At 36.8% G+C, this 11,724-nt stretch overlaps 1 protein-coding gene across 2 annotated transcripts; it reads right to left on the bottom strand.

Moving 5' to 3' along the window:
* Positions 1–835: 835 nt before the first annotated feature.
* CHR18 (chromatin remodeling factor18) lies at positions 836–11,094 on the bottom strand. 2 transcript variants are annotated; one of them, XM_087329419.1, is made up of 28 exons: positions 10,788–11,094; positions 9,775–9,830; positions 9,174–9,249; positions 9,062–9,101; positions 8,753–8,919; positions 8,542–8,597; positions 8,348–8,423; positions 8,228–8,276; positions 7,966–8,153; positions 7,818–7,873; positions 7,665–7,740; positions 7,414–7,480; positions 7,189–7,255; positions 6,777–6,927; positions 6,621–6,662; positions 6,385–6,540; positions 6,232–6,309; positions 6,062–6,130; positions 5,904–5,969; positions 2,985–3,113; positions 2,840–2,896; positions 2,254–2,343; positions 2,104–2,169; positions 1,942–2,010; positions 1,747–1,851; positions 1,543–1,668; positions 1,365–1,423; positions 836–1,279 (listed from the first exon to the last, which is right to left on the bottom strand). In XM_087329419.1, the coding sequence occupies exons 1-28, from the start codon at positions 11,082–11,084 to the stop codon at positions 1,027–1,029; spliced, it is 2,787 nt and encodes a 928-aa protein (XP_087185545.1). In that variant the 5' UTR covers positions 11,085–11,094; the 3' UTR covers positions 836–1,026. The 2 variants fall into 2 exon arrangements, with proteins under 2 accessions (XP_087185545.1, XP_087185546.1); XM_087329420.1 differs by lacking the exons at positions 9,775–9,830; positions 10,788–11,094 and having other exon boundaries at positions 8,753–8,930.
* Positions 11,095–11,724: the final 630 nt, after the last annotated feature.

Below are 11,724 nucleotides of genomic sequence, written 5' to 3' on the forward strand. Positions count from 1 at the left end.
GTAATCATACCATTACCATTCAACCTCCAAGGGAGGTCATAACAAGATGTAGTTGCATTTTAACATGTATGTTGCGCTCATCTATTGGATATCTCCACTCCACACTTTCTGGTGTTATTGATGTGTCAAAATATTCCATACAAACCCAGTCAATTCCAATTGTGTTTCCATTTCCTTCCTCAACCTCATTTTCACTCACATTGTAAAGTGTGATATGGTCCGTTATATGATATCAAGAAAAGTTGTACCTCTTATTGAATGTCCGATACTTCATTATATTTTTATATGAATTAGTTACGAAGTTTACCCAGTCTCAATTTGCACATTGCACTTTATTTGAAGCTCAATCAATTTGGCAACCCACATTGTAAAGGACAAGATAGACATGATGCCTACATCTGGTGCTTGCCTTCTTGGACAATACTCCCTATTAATGAAGAGCTACATATGCATCTTGCACATCTCATCTCATTTGCATCAAGCCCCAAATGCTAATCTGATTTGTAGCCATTGATTTTATTCTATTTATCATTTCTATGTATATGTACTCTAATCAGTGTCTTCTATCCATTAAGAAACATCACAAATACATAACACTACGAGAATTGCCCAACACTGTTTATAACATGGCAAATATAGAGATTAAACTGTAAAAGGTTAACCCCATGTCCCCAGAAAGAAAATAGATTTTTGAATCGGCAATCACACAGAAATCACAACATACGGTATAATATTTGATGTACACAACATATTCAACCTTGAAACTCAGGACGGATGCAATATTTCTGTATGAATCATTGCACGAACTACAGATATAATCCAGTGCATCACTTCAATTCCATCATCACCTTTAAAACAAGTGTGGACTCTGAATAATGAAATTTCAAGAAATATACTAAGGATACAAAATGTTCAGAGAAGAAGGGTCACATAGGGTACATCATTTATACCTGAGGAGTTACGAGGACACAGTCCAACCCCCTTACACACTCCTTGGTTATTTTACCTTCAAATGGTATTCAACTGCTATTGATCTAGAACTCCTTCCTGAATGTGTTCTCCGAAACTGCTAACCTTCCTTTTCTTCCGACACTCTTCTTGTGTATCCACTTTATCAGAGTTGTTTTGTAAATTACTACTACATGGTAGTAGAAATTCTTTTAAGGTGGATTGTCCTGAAGGCAAGCATTTATAGCGCTCTGTCGCAGCAATATGTAGAGTATCCTCTTTTCCATCTAAGACCTGGCCTATGTTCTCAAGCTTGTGCTGCACACTCTCCCTGCGAGCATAAGTTAAAGTTTAAAACCCAAGCTCAGTGATAGTGATGATTTTAGAAATCTTTCTGTTTTAAAATAGTTAATTACCAAATGAGATCATCCACTGTATCATGAGCATGTAAATAGTACACATTAACAGACGTCACCTGTTAAGAAAACTAGAGGACATTAATGAGAGAATAAAATATAACGCTTACAACCTAATTAAGGGCCAATTTCTCTCAACAAATTCCAAGCTAAGAGAGAAATAGAGTGCCCGCATTACCTGGCCTATACGATGAGCACGATCTTCTGCTTGTACAAGATCTCCAGGAGTCCATGACATCTCAGCAAATATTACCATACTTGCAGCAGTCAGATTCAATCCTACCCCAGCAGCTCGAATGCCAAGCTACGCAAAAAAATAAACCCTCTTTCCAAAGCTTGCAACACAATATCACAGATCCATACCAAAGCTTAGAAAACTCACCACAGCTGCCTTCACATTATCCGTCTCCTGAAAGGTGTTCACTAATCTTTGACGTGTCACAGCTTCTGTTCTTCCATCAATTCTTATATACTGCAGCTTTTTCTTCTGCATATTTCTCAGAGACATTGCATCAGCTAAAGCAACACTGAGAAAATTTTTGCTGCTATTTACAAAGATATTGTTACAATAGCTTACAGCAAGAAACTTTTCAATCCCATCCAGAAGAATTTTATGATGTGCAAAGATGAGGAACTTGCAGTCTGCCTGAATCAAGCAAAAAGAACTGGCATAACTTCGTTTGACTACAAAATTAGACGCAAGAATAGAAACTTCTGAAAATTGTAACATATTAAGTACCTCTATTATAGTGGATAAATAATCTTCAACAGCTGGCAATTTTACTTCAGCTGATTCTGTGTATATCTTTTTAAGATACAAGAATAACACCTTTTGAGCCAACATTCATAGTAGACAACACATGATAATTTAATAAACCCGGCACATTACCTTGCTTATGAGTTGCCTCTCCAAATATCTCATCTTATCAGCATCCTCTTGAGATGTGCTGCATTTGATCTCTCTCTTAAGACTTTCCAACTGCAGATGTTATACTTTCAAACAATTAGCAGAAATTGTCTAAAAACAAGTTTAATAATAAATAAATGAAATTGGTATTAAGACAACCTAGGCAGAAAAACAATATGCGAGAGCATTATGGATAATTGGAAGAGCAAAGAATTTTGTGCAGTAACAACATAATGTATGAGATGAAAAATGTGGCACTTACTACTTTCAACCCACAAGCATACTTTAGCGAATGTTGAACAAACAACAAAGAAAATAAGCACTGACTGGAGCAAAGAAGATGATTGTGTAGTAACACTATAATATATGACATGAAAAATGTGGCACTTAGTGGAGGTTAATCCTGAAGAAAATAGACACTGTGCTATATATCAAATGTTTAACAAACCAGAAAGGTATTCATAATGCTCAAATGGACTTTCAGAATACACCATTGTAAAAATATAAGAAACCAGGATATCGTGGAGGTAAAATCAAAAGAAGGAACATAAGGTATCAGGGAATCTACCTCATAAAAAAGTGCACGCATTTGTTTCAATCCTTTCTCATCCAATGAAAGAAATATCTGTAGAAAGAAAATAGAGACACATTATAAAAGAACTTGCAACATGAAATTTAGCAACCTTCAAACAGATTGACAGATGAAGTAATACTTGCTGTCGTCTCTTCAGAGGAAGCTCAGAAAGTACATCCTTTTTCAATCTTCTGATCATGATAGTCGACTTCATCAGTGCATGCAGCTCTTCACAGTTACTAGCACCTTGATATACACCAAAATGGCCCTGTGAAAATCATTCTGCCATAAGTAAGTGCTTAAAACTATCTCTAAGCCATAAGATGCAAAAAAACATTAGAAAGAAGCTGCTATTGTTGACTTGGGCATCTTTGAGATTGGTTTAAGAAATGGAAATTTCAAAAGGATTGAATAAGCTGATATTGTTGACTTGGGCACATGAATATGAGTGAGCAAACAAATCCCTGATATTTTGGCACATGCACGGCAGCTAAGATCCAGGCATATGACTTTCGGCATAAGCTCTCACAGAAACAGGAAGATGGACAGGTTTGGATATAAAGAAAAGATTATACACGAGGTAGAAGAATATTTTATACTCCAACATATGCCTATTAATTCCAGACAATTTTCCTGGCTGTTCCTTAAGTTGTGTGACTCTCCAAGCAAAAGATCATTCTATAACACTTTTGAATTGGGAAACTAGAGCATACAAACAAGATAACAAAAATCTAGCCTCATCTAGAAAAAGGGAGATATTTAGCTTTATTTCTCTGACAGTATGCTCCAAGTATTGGGTGTGATGAGCACAATGCCATGATTATTTTCCCGGCTGACCACAACATTCCTCATGCATTATTTTTATATATTGGATGTGCTGGCTTATTGCTTTTTGAATCCTATGGGTCATATTTGGCGCCTCCCAGGGCCAGTAATATTTGTATCTATCTTATCCAATCGACCTTAATTGCTCTCAGCTCCCTCGTCTCGACTACTATATAAAATAATCAGCCAAGGGCTAGGTTTATAATCAAAATGCATTAAGGAGATAAAAAAAACTCATTCTTTACTTATAAAGCTTTTTTCCCCAAAAAATATTAATTTAATGTTCTCTTTCCAGAGCATGTGCTCTCCTCTTTTATGTTTCGCTGCTGCCAAATATCCTTTGTATCTTTTTCCTGACGGGTTCTTTCTGTCGCTATTGGACTGCCCCGTGAAAGGCTAGAAAGAAGGGGATGGAGAAACAATGCAGCTATAGAGGAGAGAAAATCAAGATGCTAATCAGAAAATGAGGAGTGTAGAATTAATCCTAGTGGACAGAGAAAAGGTCCATAGTTTCATGGGAGTCTGAGATTAGCACTTCATCTCAAGCTATCTTATGATTGATTCTCTATGTTTGATGAACTATACATATTTTGCTACTCCTCTCCCATGTGCCTAGTCTGGGTTTCTACATTATATTTTCCCATAGGCTTTCCTTGCCTCTTGCTGTCTAGACCATGCTTGTTGTAGCTTTCACATTGACAACATGTTGAACAAAGCCACGTTGATGCCACGGATTATGTTTTGCCATTATTCCCTTTCAACCATGTCACCCTCAACAACCCTGTTCTTTCAGAACCATTTCATTAAGTGTCCTTCTGACCTCTGCATTGTGACCTCCCACATGGGGAGAGCACTGTGTGAACCAACAATCACTGTCAAGTGTTGGAGTGTGCAAATGAAGCTGTGATTGAGGAGAACTTGCTGCTGGCAATTTAGGCAACAACATCGACAAACATCCAAGGAGGTGAGAAGTACAATCACCCCTAAACCATTGGCCCTACTATCTGCCATATATGAAAGTATAAGTTTTGATGGCTATAAGTTCATAGTCTAGGAAGAAGTTCACCTGATTCAAAAGCAATGCCTTTCTTCTTACAGAGATCTTCTTCACAATCACGAGTATAGTGCAAAAAGGAAAATTTTGAAGGCATGGATCTCCAATCCTGTCCACTAATCAAGGGAGATTGTGAACCAGGTCCAGATTGTCAATAAGTGGATGAGGGGGATTTTGAAGGAGACAGAAACTCTTCCAGTTGTAACATGAATTTAATTTCAGAAGGTCAGCCTTGATTGTTTTGTACAATGGATCACATATAGACGTACAGGAGGGACAAGATTTCTAGAATCTACCACACTAATACCAGAAAAATGCTTCCACATTCTTATTCCTAGACAAATATAATCCCATGGAAGGGCGGGGTGATGCAAACTATCTGCAAACATAATCTCATGCTTCGTCTCCCCTTTATATACATCATCTGGCATTGTGTTTTGGATTCATATGTCAGTCCTAGTCGACCGAAAACATGATGTCAAATTATCTGTATATTCCTAAGTGGTGGACCCAAAACTAATGTTAGGTATCTGCAAACAAAATCTCATGCATTGACTCTTCTTCATATACATCATCTGGCATCATGTTTTAGGTACATATGGCAGTCCTAGTCGACGTACAATGCGATGTCATTATTCTATAAATTCCTATTTTGAAAGTGGTGGTCTTGAACCTGTGTAAAAGCAAATGCGGTAGTCCTCTGACTATCTCTATATTGCATATTTGACTTATCTTCTCCCGGGGATCTACACCATTGTGCCAGCTGTTTCTACCTACAGCTAATAGATGTGACGAGGTGTTAATCTGTCCAACAGAGCATCTCAATCCATAGTAAAGATGGATATTTATATATCCATATTGCATACTTGACTAGTAGTATTTATATATCCAGTGTGTAGTATAGATTCATCCTCAACAACATAAGATGATAATTTCAACATAAGGCCATCTTTGCCACTAATTCTTGTGGAGGCTCAATCCATGAACTGGACCTGGCATCTAATTTAATTAGAATCTTCCTGGTGAATTAGTCAATCTGTGAGTCCCTTAATACAGACACAAAAGATATAATCTACTGGAAAATTTATATGGCTACCAAAGAAACCATGAATACGGAATATGCATAGAAAAGAGGATTCGGCATATTCCAAGCTAAAATAATATATCAAAAGCACATACCCCCATGCAGTATCGTTTTCCATATTCATGCACATTCTTGTAAGCAGCAGGTTGCAAAGCCTCTAACTGCAAATAAAGTTCTTAGTCGGTTAGTGTTCAGAATTACCATGCACAAAAAAGCACTGTCTTTCAATGAATTTAGTTCCAAAAAGATAAACCTGTTTATACAGCTCAATGGGGCGAGATAATGCAGGTGTACCAGTCAAAAGGAGGGCATACTTTGATTTCTGCAAAAAAATTGACAAGACAAATTGGAACAAGAGACCAAAGTGGGAAAGGTATAGCCATGTACTTCGAAGAAATCAATAATAAAAGAACCATAATAGACCTGCACCAGTGGGACACATGCTGTAGTTCTCTTGGCTTGAGCATTCTTTAGGTAATGAGCCTCATCTGCAATAACTATCTGCAAGAAAGTGATGTTTCTAGGATAAAAGCACCAATACCTTTGACAGCCACTGAGATATATTTCTTTCTGTACCTTAAAGTTGGCCTGGGTTATATCTTCTTGCAGTTTTGTAACAAGATCATAAGAGATGATGTTAAATAATCCATCTAACCTCACAGACTTACGTCCAGATGTCTGGAGTATATTGAAACCTTCACGGTTAGATCCACAATATTGTGACATCACAACCTGTGCATTACATGGCAAGAGGTCAAAAAACCTTGTCCCACAATGAATATAAAACATGAGATGAAGATTGTCGAGCATACCAGGACTTCACCTGGTGGTATATCTAACCAATGTGTAAGCATCTACAACACAGTCAAGAAAAATTACAATTCTGTCAGCTTAGATTTAGAAACAATACTGGATCATTAACTGCAAAACTTGATGGGACAGAAGCCCAAAATACCCCAGTTACTTACTGTAGCCCAATGCAATCTCAAAGATGAAGGACTAATTATTAATACTGGCCATTCATCAGGAAAACATGCCGTAAATGCAATAGCCTGCAAAGTTTTCCCCAAACCCATTTCATCTGCAATCAGTAATCTTCCTCCATGCTGGAGGGCAAACCTGTTCATGACATGTAACCACTAATTATAGTTAGATATCAGGAAGGAGAAGCAAAACGGTGTGGATTTGACTTTTCTAGATGTTGTTCTCAGATCAATGCATATGATGAGGTAAAGTGCACTTTCATTGATGACACTCTACCATTAATGTTTTCCTGAACAAAGTTTGTGCATGCATGAGCAAAAATCAATTGCAATCCATCATAATAAATTTAAACAGCAAAGTGTAAAGATGAAATAAACATTCCGAGAAGAAACTCACTGGACTCCATCTCGCTGGAATGGAAGCAACCTTTTTTCGAGTTCAACTGGTATTTTACAATACCTTTCTGTCTCAATATAGCACAGACATCAAATATTTTAATAAGTCAGCATCTATCTTTATAGTTAGCTTTTATGCTCGAACCTATATTCCCTGTTTTTCTAAGAGTATGATTGATTATCAAAGACCTAATTTAGAAATAGAAGAACAAGGCAACTCCATAACCTCTTAAGTCAGGCAAAGAGGCAGACAACTCCAGTGCACGCCTCACTGTTGGCTCCAAATTTTCCAGCTGAAATACAGAAGAAAAATAATATCTTTCATTGATATGAATACCAAGACACAGTTATGTCAAAATACACTTAATGAAGACACATGGGATATAGCAAGCTTCTTTTCGTTTTGTATTACTACAGAACCATATATTGGCTTCAGAATCTGAAATCCAAGGTAATGAAAGTTACAAATAGACATACCTTTATACTCATACCATTAATGTTTGAAAGTTTCGTATCTAATTCACACAAAGACGATGGAGGAAACACCCATACTCTGCATACCAACATAATAGAATTGAAGATAGGTCATCAAAGTACATTTATTCCTATCAATACACAATGTAATATAACCTCTCTCTGGAATTCCATTCTGCTCCTGGTACAGATTTTACTACAGCAATGAGTCGCTGATGGATAGCAAAAGCATTTCCATTAGGAAATAAAGACATCAATACAGCAAAATATACATAACAATGCAATCTGACTCCTTGATACTAACTGGTTCATAATCAAATTTAGCAGCAACTTTTCCACTATTGTGTAAAGTTAATTTGACTGACAAGTTGATAGTGTTAGAGCTCAAATCTTGCGATTCTGATTGAGCATTTGGTTGCTTTTCGGGTGGTGGCCAAAGACAAACTTTACGTATCCCTCCATCTGTCTGAGAGCATCTGGAAGTTTCTATCCCTGCTATGATCAATACATAAACAGTATATCTAGGAAATTGCAGAACATAACACTATTTCCATAAGTTATCTCACCAGTTCTATCCAAATATTCTGAAAGTGTCAATGGAGGGGTTGCCTCTATCTGCATAAGCAATCAATTTAACTAAATGAGATTCCTTATGGATTTGTGTAGAGCCTTTTTGCTTTTCTCACCGTGACAGATGGGTTCTGCACTTTTCTGAGTGCTTGCACCAGCTCTCCAAGACTGGATTTTGGAAATGTCCACACTCTGCCACATAAGAATGTTACATCAATAATGAGTTCCAATTTTCCATTTATGTAGGTCCTCTATAAGTAGAATGCCAAAGCAAACTAATGTAAGGTATAGTGCCTTGAATGTCCATGACCTTTCTCCTGTATTCCAAGCTCTTCCTGGGACTGATTGACAAGCTTCCTTAATGTTCTGCCCAAGTCAAGCAGAAACATTCTTAGAAACACATCCCTGTGACATTATTAGAAACATTTACTAACAACACTGAAAATTAGACATAGAGTGCTGACTGTAAAGTTACTTCACACATCAGCAAAGTATTTCCTCAATGTTGATAAAGAGTATACCTCATAGTAAGGATTCCGTGCAGCTATGAGATCAGGATTCATCAAAAACAGCTGCACAGTAATTGTAGAGGGGCGCTTAGCCATGGGACTTTTAGAAATTGGAGAATTGCCTTGAGATGAATGCATTGCCTTGGCTTCTGGCTCTGTAGAGCTACATTGCAAGGAACCTGCAGACATCCTTCATGGAATCAACCTAAAACTGTTAAAACACCAGATATAGTGCATATACTGAACATATGTCGATTTTACGATCATGAAGAGTCATGTATCCATTCTTCTAAATTGGTTCAAAAATACGTTGCAATTCACCTTGTAGCCTAGATAAATGAAGTGGTGGCACAATGTCTACCTGATAACAGAAAAAATCAAATTAGTTTGATAAAAACAAACATCACTGACTAGTATTTGTCAAAATTCATACATTAACTGTAACTGTTGAAAGTGAAGTTATAGCCAACACGAGGCTTTCTATCTTATCTTCCGGATATGTCCAGACCCTATGGATTCAAAATAATACAATATATTAGAACCATATAGTTGTAATTAAATAACCTATCAGGAAGAGAAAGAAACTACTCTGATAAAAATAGTATAGGTTATATGCAAACTAGCACAACAAGATGGTGTCAACAACTATACTCAAACTAGCTATGTCAACGTCATCGAACCTCTATGTGTGTCCTAAAATTACATATCAGGTAGTTTTTCCAGGAAACATGCTATAGACATCCTGAATTGCAAAACAAGTTCAGAAACATATCAGACAGCATGTAGGATAAAAAACAAAATGAAACTTGTAGGAAATAGGTAAATCCACTCTTTTGGACAAGTAACTATGTATGGCAATATGAATAGTCACGTTAGTTTCCCATTCTTAAGCATGGATTATTATACAATAATCTTCATTTACGTTTTTACTGTTGACAACATGTAGTGCGAAAAATAAAGAGAAAGAAACCCAAACAATAAATAATGTGCATTTGTGGGAGCAATAGACAATTTTTCATAAGTTAGCCACTAACTTTCTATTTTGATCCCACTCATGGCCTGGTATAGTCTTCAGAGTTGCAACAAGAGTCTGCTTGAACAAACCAAGGGAAGATGTTAAAGGAAAAAGAAAATTCAAAGATAAAAGCATTATGTTTTAATGATTGAAAACTTTATTCCCACAAATTTGCAGCTCATATGCAAATACACCCATTTAAAACAGTGAACTTCAGTAGAATAAGAAAACATAATTTTCTGGGGTATCTTTGTTTTTTATAATAAGCTACTATTCACCATATCCGACAATGCATAATCTGAATTGACGCCTTCACTTGCCTAGTGGTAGGTGAACATGACACTGAAAAAGCATTCTGAACTTTATTATGTACATGTTATGACATCAAAAATGAGTATAACTGTGCTATAATGTGAGTCCAGAATTTACATGCACGAAGCTTTGACATTAGAGAAAAATTCACTGATGTATGTCTCACGAGGCACATCCTACATCTGGACTTTCTTAGAACTAGCAGCAAACTCCCATATCTCTTTTCATAGTTTTCGCTTACTTGTAGTTTCAGCTTTGGCTCAAATAAATCCTTTTTTGCACTGATAAGATATCATCATATATTAAATCAGGTTTCTAACCTTTTTGGGAGTTTCATAAGTCAAAAGAGTTTCATAAGTCGGGCTATCCTCCTCAAGGATGCTTGTATGCTAATAATCTTTTGTCTAGGTTATCACTTTTGGTAAACGTATGTGTTTCTACAAATCATAAATGCGTACATTCGATCTATTTCTTGGAATTTAAACATACCTAAGGCCAAACAACTTTCTGCTCGATGGTATTAGAAAAGCAGATATTACATTTCCATTCACTTTGTCCACCATTTTGGTAATTAATCACAGGCTACAAATCATCAAGGTATGTATTCGTTAAGGGGGGGGGGGGGGGGGGAAATGGAAATAATAATCAAACATGAGAAGCAAATGGAGATGGAAAAGTAAAAGGAGAGAAGGACGATACATGAAGCAGTATAGTTTGTACCTGATTGTATTGGGTTTCAAGGGCAATGCGTCCGGGTCGATCTTGGAAAATCTTGACATGAATCGGTCTACCATAAGAACCTCCTTTAGAGGGTGAATATTGAAAGCTACCTGGTAGGAGGCGCCTTTTGGAAGGTGAGAAGTCGAGATGATGAGAAGAAGCAGAAGAAGAAGAAGAAGAAGAAGAAGAAGAAGAAGAAGAAGCCATGGATCCCCGCTCTGCGATCTGCCTCTTGGCTGTCTGCTCCATGGAGTCCAGCTCTTCTGCACTAAAATTCCAGCCATCCTCTTCTTCCATCACAATCTTTTCCCCCTCCTCTCAACAAACACAAAAAAAAACTCTCTCCCTCCCTCTCTCTCCCAAATATTAGTAATTACATACATACATACATACATATGTACATATATGAAATGGGTTTTTGAACTACATACTGCCACACGAAATGCTACTAAAAAACCTGTCTCTATCTCTGTCTCTCTCATGTATTTATGTACATACATACTCAAGAGTCAAGAGTGTTGTGTTCTTCTAATAAGAGTCCAAACTTGTAAGGTGTTTAAGTCCATCCATCATATGCAAGAGTTGTGTGATTCCTTTATAAAGAAGAATTTCACACACGTGTGCTAGGACATAAAAGTGCACCAAATATCACGTTGTCCCAAAGAGATGTACATAGAGAGAGACTGAGAGAGAGTTTGTGAGAGACTGACTGACTGACATATACATATGTGTACATACATACAAAGAGAGCGTGTGAGAAACTAATAGACATACATATATGCATACATACATACAAAGACAGAAACAAATAGACATACACATACATACATATATACATATAAATACAGACATGCATGCATACATACATGGGTAGATACATAGTTAGAGAGAGAGAGAGAGATGTTTGCTACTCGACTGGAGTGGTACCAACAATAAT

This window comes from Azolla caroliniana, unplaced genomic scaffold (assembly GCF_043228905.1).
Source record: "Azolla caroliniana isolate FFs.n. ecotype wild unplaced genomic scaffold, voAzoCaro1.0.p SCAF_13, whole genome shotgun sequence".
Taxonomy (NCBI): Eukaryota; Viridiplantae; Streptophyta; class Polypodiopsida; order Salviniales; family Salviniaceae; genus Azolla; species Azolla caroliniana.